Consider the following 23,252-nt stretch of genomic DNA (forward strand, 5'->3'; position numbering starts at 1 on the left):
GAGAAGTCCTGGAGAGGTTATGAGGAAGTCCTTAAGCGGTGGTGGGTTTGATTCCATAAGAGTCGGATGTTTTGGATTCGTTTAAGTTTGATTGGGAAGAGTTACATTGGATTAGGATGCGTTTTGGGTTAGGTTGGGTTAGGTTATGTTAGGTCAAGTTAGGATTATATAGGTTAGCTAAGGTAATGTTAGGTTGCTTAGATTAGGTTACAAAAGGTTGTTTGTTTTGCGCTGGGTTAGATTGTCCTGGAGATTATCTAGCGTGTTTATCGGGTGGTCGTGGAGATGTGCTGGAGAAGTCCTGGAGAATTCCTTGAAAAGTCCTGGAGAAATTCTGGATAAGTCGTAGGGTGGTGTAGGATAAGCCCAGGATAGTTTATATGGAATTTCGTTGGTCCTGGAGAAATGCTGGAGAAGTGCTGAGAAATTTTGGATATATCCTAGAGTGGTGTACGACAAGTCCTGGATAGTTTTGCGGAATTTCATTGGTCATGGAAAAGTGCTGGAGAAGTCCTGGAAGGTTATGTGGAAGTCCTAAATCGGCGGTTGGTTTTATCCTATGCGGGTCGGTTAATTTGGATTCGTTTGTTTGATTGGCATAAGTTACATTGGATTGGGATGCGATGTATTGACCTAGGTTGGGTTAGGTTTGGTTAGGTTAGGTTGGGTTAGATTAAGTTAGGTTTACTTAGGTTAGCTAAGGTGATGTTAGGTTGCTTAAGTTAGGTTACATAAGGTTGTTTGTTTTGCGATAGGTTAGATCGTCCTGGAGATTATCTAACGTGTTCATCGGGTGGTCTGGGGGATGTGCTGGAGAAGTCATGGAGAAATTCTGGATAAGTCGTAGGGTAGTGTAGGACAAGTCCTGGATAGTTTATGCGGTATTTTATTGGTCATGGAGAATTGCTGGAGAAATCCTGGAGAAGTTCTGGAGACGTCCTGGAATGTCATGTGTTGAAAAAATATTCTGATTTTTCCCCCATTCGCAGCAATACCACTGCTCAGACTCACGAACCGCCACTGGTTGAATAATAGGATGATTACTGAAAGATCAACTGGATGGAATATTTAAGGATCGGTCGGGGTATAATATGAGGTACTATTTCGTCATTCACTTATAGAGACTAAGGAAGACACAGTAAAAACATCAATCATCGTAGTTTCTGGTCCCATATTTGAAACGCGGAATCCCGGTCCGGGACCTACCGAGTTGAGTCGCGGAGTTAATCAGAGTACAGGCGATAATATACATGCACAAAATTATAATAATTTCTAATATTTTCACATAATATTGAACTTTCTTTCAGAAAGTAATTTTACCACTCTTGATAATTTTCCTTGTGGACCAGAGTTTGAATTCGGTCGACGTATGTTTCGATAGCCAAATCGATTAATACAACCAATATCGATTATAACAAGTGAACATGATAGCCAACATAAGATGTAGGTAGTGATTTATAGAGATGGTGGCATCGGCGTTTTTAAGAGTATATTTGAAAGTTATTGCCTTTTGTATTATAATACAATAATTATTTATACGATTTTTCGTATAAATATAAGCTTATATATTTTTACGAGGCATAAAATTCTATTTAATGTATTTATCTTTGAATGATGCTCGATTGGTGTTCTGTATGTCATGAGCCAATCAACACTTTGCCCGTTATTTTCTTAATTGGCTGAATTTTTATTTAGGATTGGTTAATACGTATTTTGAAAAAGAAAGGATGTATGGTAGTTTGATCTAGATAAGATTTCGAATCTTTGCGACACGTTAAATGAAATTTTAGAAGTTACATCGTTTATCACTGTGATATATGCAGAACATTTGAGTGTAGTAAAATGTCACGCCCATGGTAAGTGATACTCATTGAACTGTAATTAAATTATATCAAGTGTTATATTTATTTGTCAAGCTGAAATATGGATTCTTCTGTACATTATTTGAATCGTATCTTATTTTAAGGCTGCCTTCACTGAAAGAAATTGGAGGGGATGCTGAACGGGCATTTAAGGAGTTACATTCCTGTTGGGACAAAGAAAATCTCAGCAAGGATGAAAAGTGTAAAAACATTGCAGCAATTCGTCAAGAACTGTTGGTATAGATATAATCCAGTCATTAATCAATAGCCTATTTTATTTACTGGTATACAAAATGAGAATTAGCAAACATACTATACCATGGAATGAAACCCTACTATTTTAACAGATAAGTTACAAGCAAAGTGTGTCTAACATGCTCTTCTACAAGTGCCTGTTTGCACAATTTTCTTTTAAAAAATTTGTTGGTTAATTTTTCATCTTTATTTTAAAACGTTGCTTGTTAACTATAGTTTTTACTAAACAGTAACCAAAAGAATTGGAATTTTAACATGGACATGTTAACCTTTTCTCTTCCAAATATTTGTATGTGATTTATTATGGTAAAAATATTTCTTTGGTGGATGCAGATCTCCCACTACATCACTCAACTGTGATGACTTTCAGCCCACCACAGGTAAGATGAAAAGAAAGAAAAAACCTGGATAAGCATTTTAATAGAACAGAATTTGCATACATTCCTTATATAATTCAAAACACATGATTGTAGTTATGACTGGAATGGTCTTTGTCATATAAACTTCAGGAAGCTAAATTTAGTAAAGATTTATATGAAATGAAAGCATTAAACATTGAAGCAGGCTCTTTACTATTACATTATTTTCCTCTTTGTGTCCACACTAAACAGTTTCTGTTTATTAGAGGTAATAAGAAGAAATTATCATGTTTGTTTAATACTCTTATTCCCACATAGGAGTCAAGTGCTTTAATCATAGCTTTATGCTTTTACATCTATGTTTAGTCAATTATTGCAGTTCAAAGAAATTTTCTAACAGAGGTGACAGTTCTGTTTAAAACAGGTTCTATTTAAAATGGGCTTTATTTTAGCAAGTTTTGGCAAAGAGATGTGTGGTATTCATGGTATTTCATGATACTGCCAATGGAATACTCTTTTGTTATTTGGACTATTGGTTTTAACATTTTAATGTTACAGCTTTTCTGGCAAGAAAAAATACATGAAGGAAAGCTCAGTGTATTGAAGTATGAGGTAAAAAATATACGAGCTGAAATAGAGATCTGGTGGGAGAAGTGTTTCCTCAGTGAAGATGAGAAACAAGAATTTGAGGATTATAAATCAATAAATTACACAGATCAACTGTATGGTTGCCATGTAGAAGAATTAGAAAGACTGAAAAGAAAATTTTATAGAAATGAGTAAGTCCATCTATTATTACTGATATCTTAGTCTGTTTTCATATTGCATAAGAGTATTGCAGTCTGTAGACATTACTCTTGAACTAAGTTGCATTAACACATTCAGTTGACTGACAGTAATACCCAAAGGTTCAACACCACCAATGCCAAAGATCATAATTGGATCTAATCTTGTGCTAGTGGAATTCACTTCCTCCCTTTACAGTTGATTTTCCTAATCCGGATATCCTCCTATGTCCATTTTTAGTTTGAATATTTTTCTTAAACATAGACAACAACTGGCAAAGTTATTTCATATATCCCTTACATTATGTTAATTTAAAAGGGACCCTCTGAATTTCTCTGGAATTACATTTCCATTGACACAAAGTAATCTTGCTGGAAATGTTTCTCATATTGTTTTAGGGAACAGATTACATTCTTGAGAGTGCCTAATAATGAGGTCCTACATTTAATGTAGTTTATGGGTAGTTAATACTTAAGAATGTTTGACACATTGTGAAATGACTATTTTAGTTTTTTGAAGGCTGAATTTGAATGAAAGTATGCTGCATTATAACAGGACCCAAGAGGACATAACTTTATCAGAATGCTTTCAAATTCTTGCACTGCAGAGTTTTACTTTTTGTGATTTGTTTTAATATAAATATGTACAGCTGATCCTTACCAAACATTGCTTTGCAAACCACAATTTTGACTCTATTACTCTTGTGATTATTTCTTAGTATATAAAAAGGTATTGATATTCAGTCTGTATTGGCACCAGATAGGTCTTAAGTTTGTCATACATTGTTCATACAACCAATGTTTTCTAGGAACACAAAGATAATTTGTACATTTTTAATTCAGATTTTTGCTTGCACAAGAAAAATTTAGATACTTATCATTTGACTTGAAATAGTTTTATAAGATTTGCTAGCTTTCGGTATGCTAGTAAAATATATACTACCTTATTTTTCTGCTAGGCATCTTATAATCTTCAGCTAGCATAACTAAAGCTAGACTAATCTAAAGTAGTATTTTCTTACTGACACAGTACCATTGTAACTTCTTTTGATACCATGTTTGAGTAAGCTGTTAATATGCAAATACTGTATATTTTAATTAACAATCATAGTAAAATTAATGGTTCATTTATATATGACTAAAATTAATATTTTAATATCCCTAATGATTTTATGAAACTCATATAAAGTTTTTTGCAATAGATCTTTATATCTTCTAATCAAAAAACACCAGGACACATGGGAACGTGTAGTGAACATGGATAAACAGTTATATAATCCAGAGAGATTATTTCAAAATAGAGGTGCTCAATTGTTGCAAGAAGAGAGAGACAGGCGGGCTGCACAGAAGGTGAGTGTTAGGACTAACTATACTAATCAACTACGATCTTCAAACAGAGCACCGAAATCTTACATGACATGAATATAAAGAGATACACTACTGTCTAGACATTTGGGCTTCATTTTTGAGCAGGGGAGAAATATTTTTCTTTAAGCCTCTACATCTAGAACAGATATGGGACCTATCCAGGGATAAAGCAGCCAAGGCGTAAAGCTGGCCACTCACCTCTATCTAGTGCTGAGGTCAACCGTGGAAAAAATATGTGTCTGTTGATTTGCATATGTAGTATGGAAGTATATAAAATCATGCATACAAACAAACCTCAACTTAGGCCAGTTTACATAAAGCTAAGTAACTCAATTTAGATAATACACCAACTCTTGTGTAGTTAACGTGCAGTGTGGTATTACATAAAGTATGGTTTTATAAAGTGTGTCCTTTTATGCTTTATAGCAAACCATCGTTTTATGAATTGTATGACTTAATATGAATTAATTTGTTTGCCACCAATTATGACCTTGATGTCGAAACGCATTTGGCACTAAGTGTCTTTTCAAAATGTAAATAGTTTTGTTTGTATGCATGATTTTATATATCAATACACTGCGTGGTATGCAAGGTTTTAAGATTAGTATGGAAGTGTTGGTAAAACTGATTAAATTCATAAAAGTAACAACGTGCTTATCAACACTATATATAACTTTATGAACTAAGTAGTCATACAGTAAATGTTCATATTTATTCCTTTGTTGTTTATGCTTTGTTGCGTGTGCACAGATTTGTTACCTTCAGCTCTTAGCATTTTTCAACACTTTGCATCTCTATATTGTGCACAACTACAGATGTACCTGTGTTTTGAAACTGTGGTGTTATTGTGTGGATGCCACCATCCTTATCTCCTTTTTTCATTCCTAGTTAGTATTGTAAATATACACAAAATAACTTTAATTTTTGTTTCAATATCATCAGGATTTACCACATCTTGAAGAACTAATAAAGAAGGAGACAGAATTATTTGAACGTGAGCATGGAAGACCATTCTTAATATATGGAAAATGTTTCTCTGACATGATTTTACATCAGAAGGAGCTGCATAAAGAGAATCAGAAGTCACTTAAGAGTGCCAGGGTAAGTTGAATAAAAAAATGTTGTTTGCCTTCTTCTTTTTAAGGAAAAATGAGATTGGCATAATCATTTGCAGGTATTAAGCATGCTAATAACTTTCAAAATCGCCCTCGGTAGACTGGTGGTTAGTATGCTTGCCACTGGACCCAAGGTGTGTGGGTTCAAACCCGGCTGAGGTCCATGGATTTTTAAGGGTGATAAAAATCTGTAGCACAACTCCCTTCAGAGGGGAAGCAAAGCTGGCAGTCCCGTGTCATAGATTTTCGGCATGTAAAAGAACCTTACGAGCATGAATGAGATGTTTCATAAGCAAAATTCAGTGGCCATTTCTTGCCCATGTCTCTCCTAATTCTCTACTAGATGGCTCTAGCAGACAAAAATCAAGATTGAGTATAAATCGTGCAGAGGCAGTGGGCTGGTCACTCACTGCTCACAAATGCATGCTTCAAAAACTAAGAAACCTCTGGACATAATCACCCTGACAATACTGGGGGAGGAGTACAAATTTGTAAGTTCAGCATTATGCAGTTTTCTCCATGCCCCATTGTCTTCTCTCCTCCTGAACACCCGATTCTCAAACACCTGCAATCTATGTTCCTCCCTCAGAGTGAGAGACCATGTTTTACACCCATACAAAACAACAGGCAAAATTATTGTTTTGTATACTTTAATCTTCAGGTTCTTAGAAATCAGGTGGGAAAACAAAATATTTTAAACTGGTAGTATAGGATACTGTATTAGTAATATTATTGCCATTGCTAATAGGTGTTTTATTTGTGTGTATATAATTCTTAGTAGGGATCTTGTATTTTCTGTTAATAAGGCTTAAAAATATGCAGCTTTTTTGAGATAATTCTTTGGTAGAATGTAAAGCAACAAGATGGTAGCCATGAAAATCTACATTTAGTTTTTTGTTTGAAGAGTTTCTTCTTCTTCTTCCTCGGTGCAACAGCCTGGTGTGGGCTTTGGCCTTCCTTCCCATTGGAGCTAGGCATATTAAATTTTATATTGAGACAAATTTCAGATACTAACAAATTATGTATCAAACACTTTAAAAAAGAACATATAACTGTTCAGAACTTTGTTGTTGCATCAGGCAAATTTAAGTCTGAGCCTGCAATTATACAAATGTATCACTACATTGTGTACTTATTATTCTTTAGTTCTTGCTGTCCCTACCATGCATTCTAATTTCTTGTATTTCATTTGGGATCTTAAGTTTGCCAGATTTAATTATGGTTTGAGGTTTTGACTGAAAGTGAATGTTTGGAAAGTACAAATTATGAAACTGCACATGTTTTTAAGGGGAAAATAAATTGCAACTCCATTATGGATACTGTTGGTATTCGTGTGCCGTCAAGGCAAATAAGAGAATTTTCTACGTTTTGCGTGTGCGGTGCGCTTAGACACAGTCCTTCAGCCAGGTGTGTCATTGCTGCTAATTATGTTTGTACATTCTTGGACATTTTTGGTATAATCAATGTTTCTTTTGATGACACTTATTCTCTAAGGGATAATACCTAGAGTGGATCTTATTGGTTACTTTTGTACTGTAAATTTGCTTTTTATGTTATCTATTAAGTTTTTAATGTCTTTTTTTCTTCCTTTTTCTGTGTTGTCTTTGTATATTGTTTGTTTGTTTGTGTTGCCCTGTCATTGGCTATAGCAGCTGTGGGTTAGTACATTAAATAAAGAATTTAATTATTATTATTATTATTATTATTATTCAAAATTCTTCATTTTGACTATATTTTATGGTATTTAATCTTGTAAGTCTTTTCTAGTTTTTTATTGTTTATTGTTCTTTTAGTATTAATGAATTGAATTATTATATTACTTAGGCATATTAATTAGCCCATTTTCTTTTGAATTATCCCTCAATAAAGGATTGGAATTTAATTATTATTATTACTAATATGATACACTTTTATATTTAGTTTCATTTGTTTGATTTTGTATTTGCAATGTTTTACTTTTATTATTATTGAAATGAATGTAATCATTGTATTATATTTTATCCTGTAATGTTGTTCAGTGCTTGACTGTTATTGGCCTTACCTGGCTGTTGTCAAGCACTTAAATAAATTAATTGAATTGAGTTGAATTATTTAATTTTTATCAGTCTTGTTAATAAATCAAGATATAAGAAAGAAATGCTGGTGATGAAATCTTGTAGAAGCAGACTGCATGAGTTTCAATCTAAAAAAGTTACTGAACTTATATATATTATTTATTTATTTTTTCCCGCTAGAAGAAGTGTGAGAATTGCTGTGCTCCTTCAAATGCAGCTAAGATGACAACTTCAATATCCAAACTGAAAAGGAAACTTGATAACCCACCCAGTCCAGTTGCAGTGCAGACTAAACAAGCAAGGGTAGCATCATGTGACAAACTTGGCTCCCGTCGTGGTGAAGTCTGTGGTCCAAAACTTCGCTTGGTAACTTATTAGTTTTTGCCCAGAGTGAATGAGTAATAGGGAGGCTGTATCTCTTTCTGTATCCATTTGGAGGTGTTGTAATGCCTTTTCAGTGTAGATAACTAAAGACAGCATTGCATTATTACAAACTGTACTTGTTTCCTTGATTGCAGCCAGTCCGACGGAAGCTGATTGAGAGGACAGTTAATGTTCCTGTCATACAACCTTAACACAGTCTTGTATTTCACTCCAAACCATTTCAGTTTGGATTCATACAGGTATTGTTCATACATAGTGTTCATGTACTACTGTTACTTTATGATATCTTACCTGTGCTAAAGGAGACTGAACGTGAGAGTGGGAGGGCAAGCATCTTTAACTCCTTTTGACAGTTGATGGTCAAAACACTCCCTCTAATAAAGTAATATTTCCACTTGGAGCTAATACCACTATAAAACATGAAACTGATAAGCCTAGTCACAAAATTTTATGTAAATGGGTAAACAGGTAAATGTAATTATGATGGAAATAAAGACCCACTAGTTACAAGGTTACTTTTTTCATGTGCACCATTACTGGTTATGCTTATAATGGCATGCAGTACATTTGCATAACTAGGCCTCCCATTGGTCTGCCTACTTTCTCATGCCAAACTGCTAATCACATGAGTGCAGTTAAGCAGGCAAGGTATTTTTTTATGGAAAGTAAATGCTGCATTTTCTCGAATACTCCAAGCCCTTGAATAAGTTATACATTCCATTTTTAAAAGATACAATTGAAAAAATTTGAATTTATTGCAGTACTAAAATATACCTGAAGTGTACATATTACATGGTAACTTGAAATTTGAACACAATGTTCTTTGTTTATTTCAGCTACAACCTTATACTTTCCAGGATCTGACACTGCACAATATCAAAGTAGTGTGTGTCAATGTCTCAGCTTTGTTATTGTCTCAGTACTCAAATCCTACTTCATCAAATGAAACATAAACTATGCAAGATCAAGGTAAAAATATACTTACAATCACTCTTCTCCATTGCACTCAACTTCTTGCCCACAAAATATCATCCATCCCTGGACTGTCTTGTAACTTTGATTCTAAATTCTAACAATGCTAAGGCCTTTAACTAATTTCAGTTGATACTATGCATCTGAACTGTCACTTCTCATGTATTTGTGAATATTTTCTTGTATTTCAGAATATTTCACTTTGTGGCCATGAAAAGCCTTCTGACCACCACTACTTTACAGCACCAATTCTTTATTCTTCCTCCAGATTTTAATGCAGCCTTCATTAACATATTTCTAATTGTCAGATTGTAAATGCACGCCTTTAGTATTCGTGTTTAGAAGAACACATGCACGGAACCTCACATACTAATATTAATGTTAATATCCATCCATACACTGCAGCTGCATGTGGCTTGGCATATGGGTATGCATAAGGAAGAAGAAATCATGAAAATTACGATGGCACTTGGAATGAGCAGTATTATTGACCTCGTCATTAGTTAGCTGCACACCCCTATTTTTGGTAACTTCTTTTTTTTAAAGAAAAAATTGGGTGGGGTATTCGAGAAAACATGGTATTATTGACAGATACGTCAATGCTGTATAGTCTGAGCTACTGACAGTGCTGTTAAGTAAACCACAAATGTATATATTTGTTTACTGACTGAAATTGTAGTACATATATGTAGGTAACAATTAGATAGCCCAAGCTCTTTATATACCATTTTCCAAACATGATTCCAGAATCTCATTTCTTGTGTGGTTCTGTAACTGGAACTGGTGATTGTACAATACACATTATTCATGATCTTCCCATCTCATTTGACATAACCTATGCAGATGAAACATAACCTAAGAAATTTATCAGTGATTGCTTATAGATGTTTAATTTTGTATCTCTTTTTCTCCTTACAGGCCATAACAGTAACAATTATGCACATGCCTGAAATATGAGGAAGTTTTACTTTTCAATTGGGTTTAAATACACTGGTATTAAATACTTATATTAAATGTAAATGTAGCTCTTTGTCTTTAAGTCTGAGAAATTAGTGTGAATTGGGTGATAATTCATTCACATGAAATCTAGGACAACACCTGTTTTCTAGATTTTGTGCAATTGGATTATTGTTAACTTTGTAAATTAGCTTTCCTTTTAGTTGAAACAGATGAGACATCATCATGGTCAGCATGCTAAATATTGTTTTTATTATGACAGCACTGAATTTAAATGAAATAATGTACTTTAACATCAGTGACATGAAACTTTGACTTCTTGTATTCAACTCGATACCTTACTCGAAAAACAACCTACAATTTTAATGAAAATAATTATATACTGTTTTTACCATATCAATTTTCACACTTTTTATTTGTACAGTTTTTGTGTGTCACAGTGTGGCAGAAACATGTGGTTGATTTTACATAAAATATGAAGTTTTAAGGAGTATGCAAGTGTAATGAATATTTGCAAATTATGCAAGAAAGTAGTATTTTCTGTCAAGTTACTGGTGAGATATACTATAATACAAGAATCCAAATAGATGTTCATCCATTCATCTTAACAGACCAGTGGTGAGAACACTTGGCCTTGATCCAAAAGTATGGATGAATGTGTTTAGTTGTGCAGCTAGTAGATAAAGTATTTCTGCTGCATTACTATAATATGTTTTCCATCTTATTTAACAAAAAATATTGACAACAATTATGTTGTCAATAAAGTACCACAGGGTTCTGGAGAAGCTTGGAACTTCCCATTGTTGCATATCAGAAGAGTGAGGAATTCTGAAAGAAAAATTCAGATTCAAACAGTTTTGTCAGATAACTGGATGTAGACTGTGTAAGTGTAGGCAAATATGTTACCACTACTTCACAATTACTGGTAGATAACTGAAATTACTGCATGCCATAGCAGAGGAAAGATACTGTGCTTAATTTTGGCAGGAAATAAAAGAAATTTGCACATTTCATGTTGAACAGCAATGAGGGAAAGCAAAATAAAGATAGTGGACATGAAATGAAAGGCTGGTTTCAGAGACCTAGACATTAAATAAGAAAATGTGTAACAATTAGTTATACATTCAGCTTTTACCTGAGATGAAGCCCTCTTTAATGAGATGCTAATAATATTTTAGATTATTGCAAATACAGTATGTATATTCTTCATAGTATATTTTAAAAGTCAGATAAAGTGATAATCCTAATGTGTGCCAAAGTTTGATTCTGTGAAAAACAGGTGAGATAAGATTGAGCATTTGATTGACTGTGGACCACATAAATTCACTGTTCTGTTCACATATTGATTTTATAGAAGAGAAATGGAAGACCGATGATATTCAGTGAACAGTATTTTGTGGTAAATATGAACTTTCATCTGTGCCTAAGCTCCACACAACAGAGGCATATAGGGGTTATGTACATAAAGAACTGCCCATTCTAGATCTTGGCACAAGACAGAGGCAAGTGATCAGTATTGCACTTCTGTTACTTTACCACTGAGGAGAGCATCTAGGATACTTTGGAAACATGGCTGGTGCCCCACAGCTGGTTTGGATGTGGTGGCAAAGACAACACTCCTGCCCCTACAGGTAATCGAAGCCCAGTTTATTCATAGTCAGCCATTTCATAACATGATTTCCGTTATCAGTGGTCTATATGTCTATCTTGCTGATTGCTATATCTCATTGTTTAATAGGGAAAGATGGGCTTATAGAATTCTTCAACTAAGTGAAGAGTTTTCATAAAACTTTATGAGGTAGAATATCATGCCCCTTACAGACCACCTGACTTTGTACTTTTTAATTCCCTTTCGCTAATACCAAGTTGGCAACCATATGGACTTGTGATGTGTGTCAATAGTATTAATAATAATCACAGCATATTGCTACAGAATCCTGAAACTTTGTGGTGGCTGCATGATACCTATATTTAGCTTTTGCATAGATCATTACTGATGAACCATTGTAACAAAACATTTCAAATTCTGTATGAAAATGTTATATGTTAATTGCTGCGAATATTTTATGAGCCGGGATAGCTCAGTCAGTATAGTGACTAGCTACGGGCTGGACGGCCGGGGTTCGATCCCCGACGGGGGCAGAGGATTTTTCCTCTAGCCTCTGCGTCCAGACCGGCTCTGGGGCCCACCCAGCCTCCTCTACAATGGGTACCGGGGTCCTTTCCCGGGGGTAAAGCCGGCCGGGGCGTGACGCTGACCACTCACCCCCATCTAGTGCCGAGGTCAAGGAAGAGAGGAGCTATACCTCCACTCCCCCCAAGCGCCTACATGGCGTATAGTGGGACAAACTTTACTTTACTTTACTGCTGGTACAAATCTATGAGAACCAATGAGATAAATTTAGCTTAATAGAAACATGTATAACTATTATACACAGTAATGAGTGATTAAGTTGTAAAAGTAATTTATAGTGCCTGCTAGTCCTATATAGACTAAAACACTGGCTTAAATCTATTGTGAAGCTAACTGCTTAAGTATTCACCAGTTCACCTTAATTATAAACTATGTTTAATGTTATGAACTAATCTTTTGTATATTGCAATGATTTTGGGGAAATTTCATAAGTTTAATTTGGGCATTATGATTATGCAGTATACACCAAAATAAATTTACCCAACTTTTGTATAATTTTAGTGTTAAACCCCCTGAATATAAAATTTGTTTGAAAATTATGTGGTGATTTTGGTGATGAAATTTGTGGATGGTCTCCCATTATGTATCAATTTTGTGGACAGTTCAATAAACATATAATAAAAGGCTTATGTTCTGACTGGTAATATGTAAGCGTTGTGAGCTTCAGTTTCATTGTGTATGTGTATACATTAATACATCATATACAAAATGTAAGGACAACATTAATATTTTTTACAAATAAACTATGTGAAATTCTGAATTAGTCTTCAGATGACTCTACTTCCTCATCTGTGGAAATGTAAGTTAGAAGATCAGTAAGCCCTGCAAACTCAGTTCGTCCTTGAGGCGGGTCATTCCTAGGTATCCTAGGCATTGCTGAACCAACTTTCATTCGGAATTCTTTCATCTGGAAAGAAAAAATCAGAATTTTAATACATTATATTACAGCCAATCAGTTTAGACTACAGACATGTGTTTCACACAAGTTCATATGATGGCTCATATAATAATTACTACAGGTTTGTGTAGTGGTAATACAGTGGACTTGTATTTCATAGGTAATTAGTTTGAATCACAGCTAAATTAGAAGTTATTATGACAGGTTTTTCAATGTGTCCAGGCAAATACCATAACAATGGCCTACCTTCACAGAGGACATAACATAACTGCCTTCCAAGTCCTTACCTACTTACCATTCATGACTTTATTTACAATCTCATATGGTGCTATATAATTTCTGCAGTTCTAGGTCCATGTTAATGTTAATTTAGTTTGTTTTACACCATTTTCAAAGAATGTTACTTAGTTCATTTATATGTATATTACAAGTTTTGATTGTGTAGTAATATTTCTGAAACAGACAATATCACTTATTTGTTACTCAGGTTGTTTAGATTTTTGTGGTTCTCTGTCCCTCCAGGCAAATACTGGGATTGTGCATTTATTAATAGGCAATGACTTTTGTGGCCAGTTCATGATCATACTCATCCTCCAATTTAAGGCTTATAACACCTGTGCAGTTTAGAAAGCACTCAAATGGGGGGGGGGGGGGGGACAGTATTTCTATACAAAACTTTTGTGTGGGCATGCAGTGGAATGTCCATAATATAATAAACAACTGTGATCATTTTTCAAGGTATACAATTCACTGGTGGAATGGTGGAGGTGAAGTCCCCAAAATTACATCTGCAGTATGATTGCTGCTGTAGGGTCTATTTTTTATATTGCTTGTAACAAAATTATAATTCCTGTTGTAGGTTCATGTCATGATCATATTTGCATAAATAAAAATACTATCCTGATTTGTAGGGACTTCCTGAAAACTGTTTATCATTCCCTGAATTTAGGGATTATTATTCTGGCCTGGCAAATTATGGACTAAACTACTGTCCCTATTTAGTACTCACATCATTTACTCCTGCTAGTTTCCAGATTGAGTAGAAGAAAACAGTGCATCCTACAACAGCATACAGAGTACCCCAGCCCAGGGCTCTTACTGCAAGTGAAGCCCCTGTCTCAGTCATTTCTCGGGTACCTGTTATTCCTTTGTTGAAGAAGGCGGGATCCTTCTTTCTTACTGAGCCTATCGTGGTCCCAAAACCTACTAATGCTGATATTCCCGCAACAGAAGCAAGGAAAATACCAGCTGAAAGAAGTATTTGTTTTATAAATGTCCCATGAAGCATTGTGATGCTTAACACAATATAAGTACAATACAATTATAACCTGCATGTGCCAAACACTAACCTCAGTAAATATTAAAAAGGAGTTTGCTATATTGGAATCAAGCTATTCAGTAATCACCCCACTATATAAAAGTCAGAATTACAATAAGAAGAAGTTTAAGTCAGCACTAAAAGAGTATGTCCTATATCAGTCCTACTCCATAAAAGAATTTACCTCAACCAAAAATTCTGTGCTATTACAAATATATGTAGGCATTGTCATTATTCTTTAGTGTGTAATTATTTTTGCGGCAATACTGTAGCTGTCATAACATGTAATTTATATGACGTTCTACATCCACGGCTTCGGCCTACGAAGGATCTATGGAATGTAAATAAACTCTATTCTATTCCGTCATGCACATCAAAATGATTATATACAAACGAAACACTTCACCTTTGTGACATGTCCTTATAAATACATTAACCCCAAATAAGATTTGAACGTAGTCAATATACATTAACCTTACATGGTCATGATTAGTTACACATGGGTGTTTAGATGGGCATGTCTCATAGACTGATTTAAAGGTACTCTGCACATGGGGTGTCTTTTCACGTGTGTGTGTACAATGATGAATGTCTATGCATTCTTTGTCAAAAGGGACTTTGATAAGACCAGATTTTATCCGAAATGTTCGGTCTTCGAAAATTATAACAAACAAACCGCACTGCGACTGCTGCATTACAAGTAGTAAAACTTTCATGCATTTTCTTTTACGTGTAAAATAATGAGTTTCTCCATTTCCTTCTTCAGTTTAAGATGCGAGACGAAATAAATGTTAGCTGGAGACATAACCTAAGTACCTTTAAACTTAAAGTTCTTATCATTTTCTCCATCCTTATACTGACAATCTATTTTGTCAATGTTAAGCACTTTCTTATAAGAATCCATTATACCATATTCGCCGTTACGTTTATTTGTGAATATGAACGAGGCTACATTGCCCATCAATAGCAATGATGTTACATCTGGTTTAATCTGTGATGCTATTTTTTGTACTGACTATTAGCTCGAATACCACATCTTCGCTTGCTGCTTTTCATTTTTCTAGTTTCTTTGACTCACCGTTCGGCCTTCGCTGTTTGTGGCGCTGTAAAATTTGTTACGTGATAAGATTACTGTCTAATGGGATTAATCGGATGTGTACGTTTGAAAATTTGTTTAGTTTAAGTGTACCATAATAATTGAAATTAAAATGGCTTTTGGATGCACAGATTTTGTGAAGATGAAAAAAGAATTAACATGAAACAGCAGCAGTTCTTAATTCTAGAATTAATTTTGAAAGAAGTGTGCCAAAATAATTTCTTTTGGAGTGTCACTGAAAGAACTTTGGTAAAATCCTGATGCAAAACTAATGGTCAAAGACCCTGATTACCTTTACCACCCTGTCCATACGGAATCCCCACCAGGAAGGTCTTCCCAGGGATTAGAAGATTTTGAAAAAATGCCGCATGTTACACGGAAATGGGAATTATTTGCTGGAAGGAATCGCTTTTGTTGTGATGGGCGTATAATGATGGCCCCACAAACTGGTGTGTTTTATGTGACTCTTGGCCTTATAGTGGGGACTAGTGGTCTCTTCTTTGCATTTGAGTAAGTGTAATGTACAGTGTTTAAAAATATTGCAGCAGTAATTCTCTGCTTCTGTTATCTGATTACAGTCCTTATTCTTTCATTATAGCTGTCCATATCTCGCAATTCAAATAACACCTGCCATTCCAGTAATAGGGGGAGTGCTGTTTCTGTTCGTCATGTCAGCATTATTAAGAACCAGCTTTAGTGACCCTGGTGTTATTCCAAGGGCTACACCAGATGAAGCTGCATACACTGAAAAACAAATTGGTAGGTTTTTCTTTTGGATTTATTGTTGTGGCAGTTAAAGATTTATAATGAATTTTATGCAAACATAACAGTTCTGTAACCTTCTGAATTTGTTGTGGTGAAGTATCACATTGTAAGTATTATTGAGACTAAAAGTGAAAATGGTGTTGCATGCTCTTGTCATTAACTGTTTAGCCAGTATTATGAAAAACTTACATTAAGATGCAACATGTCAGAGCAAGAAAGTGGACAGAAGCCATGAATACTAGGGGTTCACTGAGTGCTTATTGTAATGTATGGAAATCCGTGTAGTCTCAGAATCCTACAGAAACTTACAGAAGTGTTTTAACGAAGTAGCTAATAAGTTCTCTGGTAGTAGAACCAGAAGGTTCAATGCTTGTAATACAACATCTTTGTCATTAGACATGATCTGAGTCAGTATCTTTTGCCTTCCATCCTCACAGTCAATTTCCTTAAGATCCATCTTAATGTTTTCCTTCTATCTCCTTCTTAGTCTTCCAGGTTATCTCTTTGTTAGAAGTTTTCCTTTAGAAATTCTGTTTGTATTTCTTTTTTTTCCCATTCTTGGTACATTCACAGCCCAGATTTTACTGCTTTAGTAAACCTAGATGGCCAACACAGACCACAGATTTTCTTATATTATAAAATATATTTTCCCCCCTTTTGTCTCACTAAGTATTTAAAATGTTTCTGTATAATGTAAAGAAGAGAATATGTCAAGACATAATCAGCAAAGGTACTTGAATTCTTACCATTTAGTTTCATATGTGGTGCTAGGAATGCAGCTATATGTTGTATAGTGTTACTGAAGTTTCAGATCTATAAGCATGTAATTTTTCTGCACAGTACAATTAAAGAATAATTGGAACTTGTAACATAATAACTGGAACACATTTCTGCCGTACGGTACAAAACGGTACATTATAAGAAAGATTGATTATTAAGTACTAATGTTGTTGTCAGTGTTTCTCACGTTACAAACAACAAATGAGAGCAGTTTTAGGTTATCTGGTGATGGTGACATGTATTCTTTAGGACTTATCCAGCATCTAAGGTTTTAAAACTACAGTATTTTAGAAATTGATTCTGTTTTTGTCATCGGGTGATTGGTGGAATTGCAAAACCATATTTGTTGTGCCTCATTGTTGGAGCAAGTTTTAACCTTCCTCTCATTCTTTAGGGTAAAAATGAAGTTGGAGGTGAAATTTTATATCACCTATAAGACTACAGAACATCATAACCCATAAAATCGCAATTTAAAGTCATTGTATCATTTGTTTTGTATGTTTGTGAAATGTGGGCTCTTGTTTTGATGGAAAGATTTACAGCAGGGGCAGGAATTGTCTTGTCTTTACCATCTACATGATTAGACATTGCTATTAATATTATCAGAATTATAAGATTTAACATTTGATAGTGTACTGAACAGTACTAAACCATCTCAGCATAACATAAACCTAATTATGTTATGTCTAAGAATTAAAATTGTTATTGATAATACTGATATTAAAACTAACAAACAATGATTAATATTTAAATGGAAACTGTTGAGTCTCCTAACCATTGTAATATTTAGTTTACAACTCTGGTGTCTCCTGGGAGTTCTTTCCCCAGGGATAAAGGAGCCAGAGTATGAAGCTGCTGCTTGTATGCCTTCATGGCCAGTTACTAAGGAACAGGGACATTCTTATGTATGTTACAGTCTATGGATCTCAATGCTAATTTTGAATTTCTCCCTGTCAGAAGTTCCAAACAGTGCCAACTCACCTACATATCGCCCACCACCAAGAACAAAGGATGTCCTGGTTCGAGGACAACCAGTTAGGCTCAAATATTGCTACACGTGTAAGATATTCCGACCACCTCGAGCATCGCATTGTAGTCTGTGTGACAACTGTGTTGGTAAGTTTCAGTTTAAGTGCTGTATTACATTTTATCATGTATTGTTAATTGTTACCTTTTATCATTGTTTCACATGCTTGCTTCAAGTCCCACCCATCTCATCTTTCTTGTTTAAAAACTCTGTTTTTGAGGTAGTTTTAAGAGAGGGATGAATCAGTGCTAATTTGTCAGATGAATAAACTACATTGTAGGGTAGGCATATGCTATGTGTAAGATAACAGATATTGGTTAAAGTATTTAGTTAAGCATGTGAAATTTGTATTATGAGAAATTTTGAATGCATGGTAGGTTTAGTAGTAACCAACCTGCAGTGCACCATCTGCTTGTTCTAGCTTACATTGAAGTGCTGCAGGCTGTATGTGATTAATTGGTTTGCCAGCGGACTGCGCAGTGTTAATAGAATCATGTTCAATTCTTCATGACTGTGGAATATATGTCTTGATTTTGGTGATTTTTTGTGACAGCCAGATAGGTTTCATTAGTCAATCAGGGTAGGTATATATTGAATCTTCCATATATGTTTACAAGTACCTGTTCCTGTAATGTTCTTCTGTTTTCTCCAAATAATATATGAAAAGCTGACCATGAAATCTGTTCACTGATTTTGTAAGTCATTAAATAATTTTAAAAAGTATGGAGCATAAATACTTGTTTACTATATTTAGGAATTCTTCAGTGTATCTTTCAAAATCGGGTACAAGTGTTTGGACATATTAAATTTCAGCAAATGTGGTACTTTTCCGTGGTGATTAGAATGTAACACAGAACAATGAGACTGTAATATTTGTTCGTGTTGTTGCAGAGCGATTTGACCATCACTGTCCATGGGTAGGCAACTGTGTTGGCAAGAGAAATTATCGATATTTCTACATGTTCATCATATCTCTAGCGTTCTTGTGTGTGTTTATCTTCGCATGCGCAGTCACACATCTCATTCTTCGTAAGTTGAGTACATAGATGTTTAAGAAAAACAAGATTTTTAGCAAAATCCTGATTGATGCAGTGATGTGCTGGTACTCATTTTTAAATAACATTTATTTTGCTGTTTACATCCATAAATGTGTCCTCTGACCCAAATTCATCATGCTGTTTAGTGTTTTCTTTATTTACTTATAATACTTAAATGTTTATTCCATGTGTTGAGGTTGGTATATGTAATGTAATATTAAGATATCTGTCTTGTGGGATGTAGCGCTATGTAGTCTGATAGATATTGACCTACATTTCACAGTAACTTTCTGTCTTCATCATCAGGGCGATGAATAAGTTGCATGTGTAATAGTTGTAGTAGATACAAGAGTAGGTTGGAAAGGACAGCCCTAGCTGGACCATTGGGAGATGGGAGACCTGGAGTGATGATAAGCAGAGCAGGAGAACCAGTGGGAGAAAGTTGGACCTTATAAGGCAATATGGACTAGAGAATACGTGAGATACACAGTGAGATATAAATAAATAGATCCAAGATTTGAGCAAAGTTAAGAGAATCAAAATAAGGAAAATAAAATAAATAAATAAAAATTAAAATGCATTGACTCCTATACACAGGATTCAGTCCTGTAAATTGTCACATATAATGAAACACCTAAAACAGGAAATATGTACCAATCACCATTTTGATGTTAAACTGGCATCAGAATTCTTTGATGCTAAGCTTATCATCTGCATCACATTCCATGATAAGCTACTGGTAGGATATTGATGTACTTCATGTTACTGGAATAAAACCATGAATATGCAAAAACGCAAATACTGAAAGTGCTTAATGAGAGTAACCTGTAAAACAAGAACAAGCGAACAAGGAGAGAGATGGAAGAAATAGCCCTGATACTAGGTGGGGGAGCAAGGAGAGCAACAGTGAAAACTACAGACTAAATGCAAATGAAATGAAGATTAAAAATAAAGGGGAATTATTACAGAGAAATATTAAATGAAACAACGTGAGATTGAAAAGGAGTGGATAGCTAAATATTTTTCTCCAAGTATCTGGTATTGTGGTGTAAGAAGTAGAGTCTCATACAGAGGATGTGTGATGTGATCCCTGATTAGATCTGGGTGCAGTATTTTAGAGACAAGTTCCAAACCTTTATATCTTACAATGCTAGAAGATATAAGGTTTGCTGTGTGATATGTAAACCTCATTCAGTTATGAGAACTGAGCAAGTTTGTGTAGTGGTAGTGGTATGGTGTGGTAAAGCAGCAGCAAGTGGCAACATGCAGTCAAGAAAATGCATCTAGGGGAGCACAATAAGTTCTTGTGTAATTGAAGTGTGTAGTGTTGGTGCTAACTGTGTAAGATTTAATTCAGTGTAAAAACTAGCCTAGGAGTATTATTGTGTTATATGTAAGGGACATAATGTAATTAAAAATGTTTTATTTCTGTTGCTGATTTTAACAATTAAACTTCTCTATAGAACTGTTTATATGAAGCATACTGTGGACAAATCAGTTTTTTTAAATGACTGTTTATTTTTGGACCCCCGCACATAGTGATTACTCATACTGCAGTTCATAAGTACATTTACATGTTGTTTTCATTGTGACAGTTACAAGAGAAGATCAACCATTTCTGGAGGCTGTGAAAGATTCTCCTCCAAGTGTGATTGTTGGAGTTGTGTGTTTCTTTAGTGTCTGGAGTGTTTTGGGACTTGCCGGTTTCCACACATACCTTACCACTTCAAACCAAACTACAAATGAGGATGTGAGTAGCATATGTATAGTGTACACTTTGTTGCTAAGAGATGATTGGGTTTTCTAATACAGTAAAATTGTGTCTAAAGTACCATTTGCATTAAATAGAAGCCTGCCTCTATTAGAAACATCCTGTAGGTCTGAGAATGTACAGTGACTGCCATTGTAAAATTATGTAAACTGTAAAAGTGTTGGAAAAGAAACAGAAGTAAAAACAAGAGCTTAATGGAAAATTGAATATTTGTGTACATATAATTTTGTTATGGTTTTGGAAATTCATTTGTGATTGGACAGTAATACCACAAATGTGAAAGAATTAAATCTGACTGTCAACAGAGTTTGTGCTATTGGATGCTAAGGTAAGTAAAAAAGGAAGGAAATAGAAAAGGGGAGGAAAGAAAACTAAAAAAAAAGGTTACTAGTATGTTTCACTGTAGTGTGTTTGTTAGCATAAATCTCTGGCTTATGATTTGGATCTTAATTACATAAATGGTATATATAAAACATGTGAGAGTTTTAATTGAAAAACATTTTTAAAGGTGGCTAATTTAAAGACTAATAATGAGATAGAATACCTTTAGGATGGTTTATAGGGAAGTAGGATATGTGGACAGGAGGCAGATGGAATTTTCTGAGGATCAGGTCCAGTGGTGATTTTAGAATTAACAGCTGTAGAATCTATGGGTTCTACTGAGTTATTAGTAATACATATGGTGGCATCATATTTAATGCTAATTTTTAAAATATTAAAGTGATTTTTTGTTCCTTTGCTTCACTCACAATGTATATTTTGTGTAACTGATGTATTTTATTTCATAGATCAAAGGTTCATTCAGTAGTAAACGAGGTCAAGAAACTTTTAATCCTTACAGTCATGGGAATGTCTGCTCCAACTGTTTCTATGTGTTATGTGGACCCATACCTCCAAGTCTTATTGGTGAGTAAATCATCACAAGGTGATAGTAATGGCTTCAGATTTTACTTAATTCAGTGAGGATTATGTAAACATAACTTTTATATGCACTGGGAAACCAAAAAATTTGTGTGACTTGCTTTATTGCGGTGGTCTGGAACCGAACTCGCAAATCTCCGAGGTATGCCTGTAAACTAATGTAATTATTTATGGACTCTGTATGGATGTTTGCTCTCACAAGGTTTTAGATGCATGTTTTATAACTTAAACATACTTTATATTACTGCTAAAGTGCATAATAGTTGCATAGGTGGTAGCCTGAAGGTGTGTATGAAACATGTCATATAGTAAAAATATCTACACCTATAGTAAGTGCATAGTGCTTATACATATATTACTTTGTTGTGTGAAAATGGCAGATGATCTAAGTGGTGGTGCTTGTAGTGCTTAAGGTATGAAAATTTAGGTGATCTAAAGAATTCACATAACTATAATGGATTTGAGGAAAGAAACGATTGTCACAAGGCCAAGAACTTTCACTCAATTCGCTTGAGCTTGCTGGCATCAGTAGAAGATAAGGTATTCCATGCAATGGAACCATATTCAAGCTTAGGTCTAACTAAAGTAAAATATAACATGCATTTATGATAACAGCAACAACAGTATAACTGTATCCACAACATGACACTCCAATATGATCTGATGTGATGTAATATTAAAAAAAAGAATTCCTTCTTAAAACATGCATAGTATTAGCACAATGAACCATTTCACAATATTTATTACAATGGCTCAGTTTAGTTACACATATTTGCATTATTTTGCAAGATTTATGTACAAGGAAATGTAATGAGCCTAATGATGATTAAATTTTAATTGAAGCATGTTTCTTAGAAAATATTTACACCAGTGATCAACTTCTGAAAAACATAATTAAATAGTGTAAAGAATACAGTTTGTCTGATTTAGGTGTGTGAAGTGATTTTGATCAAACAGAACCAATAATAGTGTACACACTGGGATGCTACATATATAATGAAAAATGTATGAGTAAGGTTTTGTTGTTTTGCAGACCGACGAGGTATTGTTACTCCTGAATTTGCAGCTGAGCAAGCCAGGGCAGCAGAAGACAGGGATGCAGTTATTACAAATAACAAAACATATGGAACTGTCAAAACTGTGCAGTCAATGGTAAGAATACTATTATTGTTTGTGTAGAAATAATATGATGTTTTAACACACTGAGGAATGACATTTAGATAACTATATGAAGCAGAGTCTTTCTAAAGAAGCTAATAGTCACTCAGATACTCAGAAAATTACCCACCTTTTATGGAACCTAGAGGTTTATTACTGTGTTCACAATAGTCCAC

The 23,252-nt window shown here is 34.6% G+C and overlaps 3 protein-coding genes across 14 annotated transcripts in view; 2 read left to right on the forward strand and 1 right to left on the reverse strand.

The window, feature by feature from the left end:
- The first annotated feature begins 1,608 nt into the window (after positions 1 to 1,608).
- LOC110837279 (protein regulator of cytokinesis 1) lies at positions 1,609 to 13,065 on the forward strand. 6 transcript variants are annotated; one of them, XM_087346670.1, is made up of 9 exons: positions 1,609 to 1,856; positions 1,967 to 2,095; positions 2,451 to 2,497; positions 3,035 to 3,255; positions 4,464 to 4,611; positions 5,572 to 5,730; positions 7,979 to 8,164; positions 8,317 to 8,421; positions 9,019 to 13,065. In XM_087346670.1, the coding sequence occupies exons 2-8, from the start codon at positions 1,996 to 1,998 to the stop codon at positions 8,371 to 8,373; spliced, it is 918 nt and encodes a 305-aa protein (XP_087202796.1). In that variant the 5' UTR covers positions 1,609 to 1,856; positions 1,967 to 1,995; the 3' UTR covers positions 8,374 to 8,421; positions 9,019 to 13,065. The 6 variants fall into 6 exon arrangements, 5 of the variants coding, with proteins under 5 accessions (XP_087202796.1, XP_087202797.1, XP_021934905.1 ...); XR_002545638.2 differs by lacking the exon at positions 2,451 to 2,497 and having other exon boundaries at positions 1,623 to 1,856; positions 1,967 to 2,099; positions 9,019 to 9,151; positions 10,073 to 13,065; XM_087346671.1 differs by lacking the exon at positions 2,451 to 2,497 and having other exon boundaries at positions 1,612 to 1,856; positions 1,967 to 2,099; positions 7,982 to 8,164.
- Positions 9,786 to 15,584, reverse strand: LOC110837280 (transmembrane protein 242). Its single transcript, XM_022079215.2, has 3 exons — positions 15,338 to 15,584; positions 14,213 to 14,451; positions 9,786 to 13,212 (listed from the first exon to the last, which is right to left on the reverse strand). The coding sequence occupies exons 1-3, from the start codon at positions 15,480 to 15,482 to the stop codon at positions 13,066 to 13,068; spliced, it is 531 nt and encodes a 176-aa protein (XP_021934907.1). The 5' UTR covers positions 15,483 to 15,584; the 3' UTR covers positions 9,786 to 13,065.
- Position 15,585: 1 nt separating this feature from the next.
- app (Palmitoyltransferase app) overlaps positions 15,586 to 23,252 on the forward strand; it is a 28,264-nt gene continuing 20,597 nt past the window's right edge. For 4 of the 7 annotated variants that reach the window (XM_022079207.2, XM_022079208.2, XM_087346668.1 and 1 more), the window contains exons 1-7: positions 15,586 to 16,127; positions 16,216 to 16,376; positions 18,120 to 18,278; positions 19,081 to 19,218; positions 20,822 to 20,976; positions 21,786 to 21,903; positions 22,952 to 23,070. In XM_022079207.2, the coding sequence (XP_021934899.1) occupies positions 15,889 to 16,127; positions 16,216 to 16,376; positions 18,120 to 18,278; positions 19,081 to 19,218; positions 20,822 to 20,976; positions 21,786 to 21,903; positions 22,952 to 23,070 (1,089 nt within the window). In that variant the 5' untranslated portion in view covers positions 15,586 to 15,888. The remainder of the gene's footprint in view (positions 16,128 to 16,215; positions 16,377 to 18,119; positions 18,279 to 19,080; positions 19,219 to 20,821; positions 20,977 to 21,785; positions 21,904 to 22,951; positions 23,071 to 23,252) is intronic. The other 3 variants (XM_022079209.2, XM_022079212.2, XM_022079211.2) reach the window with 3 other exon arrangements.

This window comes from Zootermopsis nevadensis, unplaced genomic scaffold, assembly GCF_977971745.1.
Source record: "Zootermopsis nevadensis isolate Lab colony 2312 unplaced genomic scaffold, Znev_1.0 Znev_ptg000010l, whole genome shotgun sequence".
Taxonomy (NCBI): domain Eukaryota; kingdom Metazoa; phylum Arthropoda; class Insecta; order Blattodea; family Termopsidae; genus Zootermopsis; species Zootermopsis nevadensis.